This window comes from Helianthus annuus, chromosome 10 (genome assembly GCF_002127325.2).
Source record: "Helianthus annuus cultivar XRQ/B chromosome 10, HanXRQr2.0-SUNRISE, whole genome shotgun sequence".
NCBI classification, from domain to species: Eukaryota; Viridiplantae; Streptophyta; class Magnoliopsida; order Asterales; family Asteraceae; genus Helianthus; species Helianthus annuus.
Genome location: NC_035442.2, coordinates 145607601 through 145618005, shown reverse-complemented (window position 1 = coordinate 145618005; position 10405 = coordinate 145607601). Strand labels below are relative to the sequence as shown.

At 36.0% G+C, this 10405-nt stretch overlaps 1 protein-coding gene across 1 annotated transcript; it reads left to right on the top strand.

Moving 5' to 3' along the window:
* The first annotated feature begins 207 nt into the window (after positions 1-207).
* On the top strand, positions 208-2493 carry LOC110882820. Its single transcript, XM_022130746.1, has one exon. The coding sequence runs from the start codon at positions 208-210 to the stop codon at positions 2491-2493; it is 2286 nt and encodes a 761-aa protein (XP_021986438.1).
* Positions 2494-10405: the final 7912 nt, after the last annotated feature.

Here is a 10405-nt window from a genome sequence, read left to right as displayed (position 1 = left end):
CATCCTAAGTCTACGCAGTCCAAGTCATTGAATTGGTCAAAAGTACCTAGACCCAACAATGCCTTCTCAGTGGCATTGAATCAGCAACTTCTTGGTAATTTCTCAGAAAGTACGACTCTGTTATAAAAGAAGATGCCTGCCTTATAGCCATGTTTTAAACCATTTGCATCAAAGTTACACACTTACCTGACTGTAAAAATATCCAACATGGATACTCTTGGTTACGTACATGGGAGCTGTTGGGAAGTTTGGTCAGATTTATTAGATGACCCCAGTGGCAATTATTATTTACTGGCCATGAACAAATTGTACGATATATGTTCCATTGTAGATAGCTGGGAAGTTCAAGGCAAGTATAGTGAACCCATGGTGTTGATTGGGATCTACATTGCAACCGCATCATTACTTTGCATCCTTGCCATGGCCGCAGATCTGTTGCAAGGTTTCCGAAATAATAAGTTATGGTTTCCATGTAGATACTTTTCTCTCAATGCCGCATCTATTACCGTGATAACTGTCGCCATGAAACTGCCAGTGGATTTAAGCAGTGACATGCCAAGTTACATGGACCAAGCAGCCAAACTAGGAAGTTTGGCTTTCATGTGCACCATGATGGCAACCCTTATGCCTTCTTTGGCAGCCATGGACAACAAGACACTGCTTGCAAATATGATAGGTTTGTCCATTCTCGTTATCACCATGGTTGTAAATATTTTCATTGATATATATACTGGTGCTATCAAGCATATCAATCTCAATCTTCTAGGTTTCTATAGTACCAGTTTTGACTGTGTTGTGATTGCATGCATCTACATGGCTACGATCCTTTTGTTACTAATGATAATGATTTCTGCATCCCTAACAATTCCAACCTCTAAGGAAATTTTAGAAGTCAAGTATCAAACCACAAACAAAGCTTCTTTAACTGATCAGCATCTACAACTTACCCAAATGCCTGAAATTGAGAAACTAACGCAACATGTGAGAAGCTATTGGGTCATGGCAGAAACTGGTAGCCCTCAATTTGTGATGGCTAGCAATCCATTATCCACTGCTTCTGGAGTAATTTGTGTAATCGTACTAATCCTCAACTTAATTGTTGTATTCGAAGTTCCATTTGGATACCATGGAGTAGAAAAAGTATATCAATCAGCATACAGACGGTCGATACTTTTCATTCTCATAACACAGTCCATTGGGGTCGTGGTGGGTACCATTGCTCCGATATTTAGATGGTTTTCAGTTTTGAGCTTCAAGTCAATCACCAAATGGAACGGGACTCATTTAGTTATTTTTAAAGTAGAAAAGTACTGGACCCAAAAGTTGCATGAATGGAAACAAAGTCCTATACATTTTCTATCAGGCCATAGATCAAGAACACTCGTCTACAATTCAAAGGGTATCATTATTAGCCTTTGCATTAAACTTCAAAAGGTAATTGTTATTTTGTGCAAAGTGATATCGCTCATCTCAAGAATCATTGCAATCTTTGTCGTCTATTGTTGGAAATCACTGAAGAAAGAAAGGCCGATAACTCCACCCGTCGTCTCAAGAACTGACAATATAAACGGAGACCTTAGCAATTACGTTTTACAAGTTCATGATGAGGTGGAGCTTGCTGCGAAAACACTGATGCGAATATCAAACTCTATGAGTTCCTTCATTCTAAAGGCTGGGAAGGAACAAAACAAGGATCTTTTAGAGCTTCTCGAGAAATCTACTGGATTCAAAGGAGTAGAGAACTTTGATACCGATCATGTTCCATCTCTGCTCCCTGTTGATATTGTTAACAGTTGGAGCTTACCAATATTTACCTTAACATGCATAGCGGTCGCTCTCCCAAATATCTCTAAGGACACAATAAAGAGATTGTTAAGAAGTGTTGGTGAAGGTCTTTCATACACCCATCAGGTGGAAGAAAGCCTCAATTGTGAAAAAGAATATGTAAATATCCGAAAGGCTACTATAATCTTATGGAATGAGGTCGAACACAAATGCAAGTGGTTAGACAAGGCTCTAGAAAAAGATTCTTTTAAAGGCAAAACAGCAACAGAGATTGTTAAATGGTTTTCTGATGGAGCAAAAGAAATTGTGAGAGAAATCAATGGGGGTATCAGTGGAGAGATGGTGGAGAACACTCCCAAGGAGTTGATTGCTGCCAATTCAATGTACCGAATTGCAGAAACCATCTTGCTTAGAGACAAAACCAACACAGAACATATTAACGAAGAACAATTGTTTGCCCTATTAAATGGAAAAATTGCAGACATATTGTGTGCCTGCTTCACTAACATACCGCGAGTCATAACAGTCAAATGCAATGAAAGTGTGATAGAGAAAAGAGAGGCAAGTGTCAAGGCTGCAGCCAAACTTCTGGGTAAGACTTCAAAAATAATTGAAAGGCTAGAGACATGTGAACTGCCAAGCATGGACCCGGATAAGATGGCATATATCGATGAGTGGCGTCTTTATTTGAAGCAATCGATCCCTTAAGGTCCATTGGAGGTGATGCAGACGAAAGAATTCAAAAGCTACTGGATTGTCCATGATAAGGCATCTTAATGCCTATCTTTCCGTGTGAATTTGTATTCTATATCTTTCTTTTTTTTTCAAGAAGGTTTAATGTATGAAACTTCAAATGTCTTTTATGTAACTCTCGATGCTTAGTATGTATGTAATACGTCTGCTATGTTTTTTGTCCATCATAAGGCATCATAATGGCCGAAGGCCGTTTCTCATATACACTTTGGTTGAAATACGAATTGTCGGCTCAGATAGGCATCCTAAATTCATCATTTAGTTAACTACAACTGTTAAATATCAAAGACTATTCTATATTCCGCCAAATAGCAATGAATGCGTAAACCTTTTTAAACGTACTTCAAAGTTATCAGCCATTACATTTGACTGTTAATACTACCGACTGGCCAAAAGAAATTAATGAATTAGAAAATCATTTGAAAGTAACAGAAACAAGAAACTTATGCTTTGTAAGAGTGATAGAGGGATCACAGGCAGTACATCAAATGCATGACATGACCAAATTTAACCATTTGAGGTTTACAAATTTAGGAATCAGAAATTAAGGTGTAAAATTAGAGTTCCACTCAGCAAACATTCGAATAAGAAACAATAAAAGCACCTATAGAATTCAACTCACTTACTTAAAATCAAACAAAAAACATGAATCGATTGAAGTGTCAATGTAACAAGAAACAATAGTCATCTATTCTACTCAACTATTGCCATTTGAATGTTTAAAAGTTGAAACTTACGTGTCATGAGGTCACATACACTGCAACTGCCAACTTCACAGAGAGTTTATGCAGAGAATATTATATTTAGCGTTTCAGTCCTTCAACTTTTGTTATCTTTTAGTTCCAGTCTCCGTCTAAGCCCAGAAGTAGCAGCCTAACAATCTAGTGGTCCAAGCCCAATACTCAAGCTGTCCAGCTTTAAAGCAATCCAACAACCGCTATTATAAGATTTCTTTTTTTAATGGTCGAAATTCGAAAGTTAAATAGAAATTAGGTTGGTTAACGTCGTGCTTTGCGGTTAAACAGAGCAAATCATAATTTTCTTTTGAAAGCCAAAGAGTCAAAATCGGTTTAGTTTATCATAATACCATTTTATGACAACAAATAAATACTATATTTTGAATACAACTTCGTTTTTATAAATTATTAAAAAAAAGTAAATATCAAAAGAAATATGTTTAAAAAAAGTAAGATAACCATAAAAATACGTTAAAACTTAAAAGTAAATACAATAATAAACTATTATAATATTAGATAATAAAAAATTTAAAGCTATTTATTATTGTAAAATAAAATTACTATTCATAATCCTTAGAAAAAAATTTAACAAACATAAGTTATTAAAGAAATCTCAAACTAATTCATAAAGGAAATATGATTTAAAAAAGTAAATACAATTAAGGGGAAATGGACTGTATCACCCTCAACTATGCAAAATTGGCCAATATCACGCTCAACTTTCAAGTTGGCTTCCACCACCCTCTACTCGACAAGTTGGTGTCACTGTCACCCCTTCGTTAAAAAAACACTAACTGAGTTAGTATTTTAATCCTATGTGGCATTTAAATGATGACTTGGAAGCACACGTGGACAGAGCCTCAATAAATACCCCCTTTCCCTCTCTAATCAGTTGCATTTCATCAAAACCCAGTTCACCAGTTCACTTCGATGTTGGCGATCAAACCCTAGTTCCTTCATCATCGACGATTGCAGGCAAAATTCAGACTCCCAAGAGGTAAAGTTTATGTTAGGGTTGATTGCATTGTGATTTTACACACTGATTTAACTTATGGAGCGTATAGATGTTATGCTTTGGTACGGTGGTTGTCTTGATTTCTCTTTTGATCAACCTTAGTATATTGATGGTAATTGTAAGTTTAAGTTTATTCTTTAGTTAATTACATGGTTTAAAGTTTGTGTCACAGGTGGTTCTGCTCCAAAGAGACAGAAGAAGTCAACTTAAAAGGCAATAAAGCAGTCCACTCAAGAGGCAACCCAGCAGTCCACTCATGAAGCAACCCAGCAGTCCACTCATGAGGCAACCCAGCAGACCACTCAAGAGGCAACTCAGAAATCTACTCAAAAGGGAACCAACAAGTCAAGTCAAAAGGGAAAGAGAAAGACCAATCAAGGCTGAAGTTATATGTGATCTTTTGTGTTTGTGGCACTGTTATGTATGACTTATTTAAGTAGGCAATGTTATGTATGACTCTAATATTTTGTCTAAAAACACCTTCTAGTAATGTGGGACCAGTTAAGTAGTCAATCTATGACTTTTCTATGTTGTTTGACTTTTTCTGTGTTGTTTAACTTTTCAGTGTTGTTTGACTTTTTCTGTTGTTGATTGAGTCACATATTGGTGTACATATTCCATTATGGTCATTGTGTTCACTTTAATAGGTTGACTCAAAAATTGATGACCATGCTTTCTGTTTGGTATGTTTTGGTCAGTCTGCAGTTTCGTTTGGTGATTCTGCTGTTTGGTTTGGTGATTCTACTGGTTGGTTTGGTGATTCTGCTGTTTGGTTTAGTGATTCTGCACTTTGGCCAATTTTGATTCAACTTACAGTTTGGTCTGCTGTTTCTACAAGTGCACTTGCACTTTGGTTCAAAATTTGGCCAACTATGCACCTAGTTACAATTTGACTGCAAATTGGTCAAACTTTGGCCAATTTTGCACCTAGTTATGCAGTTTGAGTCACTTGCAAGTGCAGTTGCACTTTGGTTCATATTTTGGCCAATTATGCACCTATTTACAGTTTGACTGTAGTTTGGTCAAACTTTGGCCAATTCTGCACCTAGTTACAGTTTGACTGCAAAATTGGTCAAACTTTGGCCACTTTTGCACCTAATTATGCAGTTTGAGTCACTTGCAAGTGCAGTTGCACTTTGGTTCATATTTTGGCCAATTATGCACCTACTTACAGTTTGACTGTAGTTTGGTCAAACTTTGGCCAATTCTGCACCTAGTTACAGTTTGACTGCAAAATTGGTCAAACTTTGGCCACTTTTGCTTTACACAGTTTGTGAATTTTGGTTCAAACAGTGGCCATTTTGGCTTCATATGCAGTTTCAGTCACTTGCAAGTATGGTCAACATGTACATTAACTTAGATGTCCAGTTGAGTTAAAGTAACAAAACACCTCATTTAATAACAAGTGGGCACAAATGGTTACAAACACTAAATACCACAACAGTTCATTATCAATAAATACTAATTCCACAAATACAACAATATGGCAATTGCAATTACAAAGGTTAGCACATATGGTTTCTTCGACTTCGTCTTTGTGTCAAATCTCATTGCTTTCAAGTTCTTGTTTTCTTCTATTAACAACATATTGTGTAATTCAAGGTTCTTTATCTTCAGGTCTTTAAACGTCACTTGAGTTGAGGTGCCGTATGAACGTTCAACAAACATCTTATCAACATCTTCTTTCCAGAGGAAGAATTTGCAATCCCCTCTCTACAAAACACAACAACTATAAGGAAATTGCAATGGAATATTTCCTAAACACCAAATTGATATGCAAATTCAACTTACAGGCCAGTGAGAACAGCCGTAAAATTCTTCACCATGTCTTTCACTTTTAAGACCAGCTACTCGAAGAACAGCAACAACGTCATGATGACAGTACACGTTTCCATCCAAATCGACCTTGAAGACTTTAGGTTTTCGAATTAGAGCAGAGGTAGAAGACGACGACATGTTGACTGAATGTTTCAATGCGCAATTAGGGCAAGATCGGCTATGGGGAGGAGGTATTAGGGCAAGAACGACGATGACCCTCTACCTGCAATTGATCTTCGTCACCAATTTGATGGGGGAGAAGATGAGTTTGTTTGGGAATTAGGGTTAAATGGTTGAATTGATGTTAAACAGATGATATATCAAGTTTCTGGCCACGTGTGCTTCCAAGTCATCATTTAAATGCCACATAGGCTTAAAATACTAACTCAGTTAGTGTTTTTTAGCCGAAGGGGTGACAGTGACACCAACTTGTCGAGTAGAGGGTGGTGGGAGCCAACTTGAAAGTTGAGCGTGATATTGGCCAATTTTGCATAGTTGAGGGTGATACAATCCATTTCCCCTACAATTAATAAAAACATATGATAAATGAAAAGGAAGTGGTTTAAAAAAATTAAAATAAAAATATATCAAAACTTAAAAGTAAATATAATAATAAGCTATTATAATATTAAATAATAAATACTGAAAAATTATATATTATTATAAAAATAAAGTTATTATTCATGATTCTTCGTCAACAATATATATAATATATAATTCAAGGCATTCGAATGTTCAATAATCCACTTGGTAAAGGTGCATACCTTTTAAAAGAGATGTCTAGGGTTCAAACGTGCGCAAGTATAGTATTTTAGAATAACGGGTGTAAAATGTAGTAGAAATAACATTTGCCGTTTAAAAAATATCTAACTTGAAAAGTCAGTCACTGGGTATTTATGAAATAAGACCTAATTTCCATCGAGATATAGAAAAGAAATTAAATGCAATGTGGGTAACGACCTATTGATTACAGAAGACTTAATTTTCCACGTATTTGTTTCTCTTTTTCTTTGCTCTTTTCCCAGCAAGTTCTCATAAAATATTTTATCAAAACCATGGATTATAGCTGCTTAAAACCCATACCTTTATTTTTAAAGCTCTAATTGAAATCATATTTAGGAACTCAATTTGTTAAATCAAAACCAAGTTCTGTAGTTTGTCAACACAGACTTATAACACTGCTAAGCATTAGCTACGGAATTTTGCAACCACCAAAATAGGTCTAATCATTGACAGCCAAAGTCAAAGCAGTCCAAGTCATTGAACTAGTCAAAAGTCTAGCTAGGCCCAACATTGCCTTTTTAGTGGTAGGGTTGTTCACGAGCCGAACCGAACAGATCAGACCTTTGCTCGTGCTCGGTTTGTTTACAAACCGGTCTGAACTGAACCGAGCATTTTTCCAACCGAGCCAAAGTCGAGCGAGCGTCTTTCGATCCAAGCATTTTTCAAATGAACGTCGAGTGAGTATCAAGCGTCGCAGAACAAACAAGGAAAGTGACGATGGGGGTGCTAGTTATTAGAATAAAGTGCAGTTTTCAAGTTTTTGTCCCTGATGTTTCATCCAATAGAACATAAGTAAAAAATTAACAAATAACAAGGAATACAAAAACACTCAACTAGTTTTATCGAGATTAACTATGCGGGAAGATAAATCGTCGACCGATTGAAACATACCCTTGTTCTATCGGAAGTTTGAAATTGAATGAACAGATGGAAGCAAAACTCTGGCGAGTTGGTGTCTTGGTGAGTGGTGATGGAGAAATCGAATAATGATTGCCAGTTGGGGGTTTTGATTAGGGTCTTGTACTTTTGAATCGAATGGCAGGTTGAGACTTGAGTATTGGACATTTAAATGGACAATTAAGCATTGGACAATGGACTATTTGTATCGGACTTCAATTGTAATTAGTTAAATGAACTATATTTGGATCTTGGACCAAACATTGTTAATGTAAGTCTCTAGTCATTTCATTAAAAATGACACATACACACATAAATTAAAAAATAAATCGAGCCAATTGAGGCGAACCGAACTGAGCGGACCTTTGCTCGTACTCGGTTCATTTACAAACCGAACCGATCTGAACCGAACGTTTTTTCATTCGAGCTGAATCGAACGAGCAAATTCCGAGCATTTTTCGAACGAGCATCGAACGAGCTTCGAGCACCGGACAATTTGAAGGCATTGAATCTACAACTTCTTGGCAATTTCTGATGAATTAGTACTTGGTTATAAAAGAAGATGCTTGCCTTCTACACATGTTTTAAACAATTTGAATCGAAGTTACGCACATTACCTAGCTGAAAAACTCCAACATGGATCGTCTATATATTTATGAACATGGGGACTGTCAGAAAATTCAGTTAGTTATATTGAATGACCCCGAGTACGAATCATTAGCCATGTTTGAGTTTGATGATATAAGTTCCATTGTAGATAATTGGGAAGTGCAAGGCAAGTATAGTAAACCTATGGTGTGGATTGGGATCTACATTGCAGTAGCATCATTACTTTGCATCCTTGCCATGGCCCCAAATTATGGTTTCCATGTAAATACTTTTCTCTCAATGTTGTGTCTATTACCGTGATAACCGTCACCATGAAATTGTCTATGGATCTAAGTACTAAGATGCAGTGGTGGACCCAGAATTTTTTTGCTAGGGGTGTGGAATATTTTTAAAGATTTTAGGCCCCTAGCTATATAAAAAAATCGGTACATAGAGCGTCGGATCGGGTCATGTAAAACAAAAGAACATCAAAATAAAATTTATATAATCATCAAAAACACGTCAAGCGTCATTACAAACGTATTTAAAATTGTGTCCTACAGATTTTCATTTTTTGAAATCTATCTGAAACATCATCTAGAGATACTAAACACTCATAAGTTCATTACATTTTTACTCATGGTTCCTATCACATATAAAACGCTTCATAAGTTCATAAAACAACATCTATACATTATATTAAAACAAAACATTCTTAAGCTACTTGTCATCAACTTAAGCTACTAAATGCCACATGGCATTCTTATACTACCTGATGAAAACGTTCGAGCGCCAAAAGCATAGAACGGACTCCGCTCTTTTTCTTCACTCTATAAATCGGTCTCTCTTGGGCGGGGCATTAAGTACATGTATCTTTACCTATTAACCAATTTCTAAATGCTGGAGTAGATCCTAAAGAAATACCACTTCCTCATGAATTTATCTTGAATCGGGATCTTTTGGCTCAACTTTATCCCAGTTTTGCCGAGGGAGCAACCCCGTTTTTCACCTTGAATTGGTCAAAATATGCTGACTTTCTTACTTTTCGTGAAGGATCAGACCCCGTAACTGGAGGTCTATGGCTAACCGATACTGCACACCATCATTTAGCTATTGCAATTCTTTTTCTTATAGCGGGTGTCATGTATAGGAACAACTTGAGTCGGAGTTACCTTTTGATTCTTCCCATTTGATTGAGGGTTGCTACAATCAAAAATCCTGAATCCAGAATTATCACATGTGTTTCCTTTTATCCTTTGCCTCCCAATTGAAAGAACCCTAGATCTCATCTCTCTACCTAGTAAGTTTATTTTTTGTTTAGTGCTTGATTTCACGTGATTTCATTTTAAACATCGGTATTCGTTTAGGGTTCGATTTCATATGATTTATTCGATTCGAAGTTAGTATACAAATTCCTAACTTATATTTCATATGATTTAACTTCATATTTCTCGAATCCATCAAGATATTACCCATTTTCTGTAGTTTGTATCTTTCACGATCATTTATATTTGATTTTCAACTACTACTGGATGAATTGTGTTCAAAATATTATCCTTTTGGACAAGAAACATTGCACATGCTTCCGATTTGGGTTTTTTTATTACACCGTTAATCGGGATTTGAAGGACATTTTAGTAAAGATTATCACTTTGCTTGAATATCTGGGATATGTAGTTTACGAATTTCATAGCTTAGTTGACTTCCAAGTTGAAATTATTTATTGGTTTTCATGTCTTGATCTGGATTTGATTTCAATTTTTTTAACATATGACAAGCAAATGAATTAAGTGGCTACTGATGCACTTACAAAAGAATGAAAGTGGTGCTTATTTTAATTAATATTATTGATTAGGAGAGCCATTTTCATTTTTTAAAGAATAGGATGATAAGGTTATTGGTTAAAAAGCTTCTTCTCAAGTATACAACTTAAACCTAAATGGACTACCTGATGTGAGATTGATTTTGTTGTATTATTGTAGGAGGAGCCCAAGAATGGTGATATTGCAGCTGAAAATGAAGCTGATTC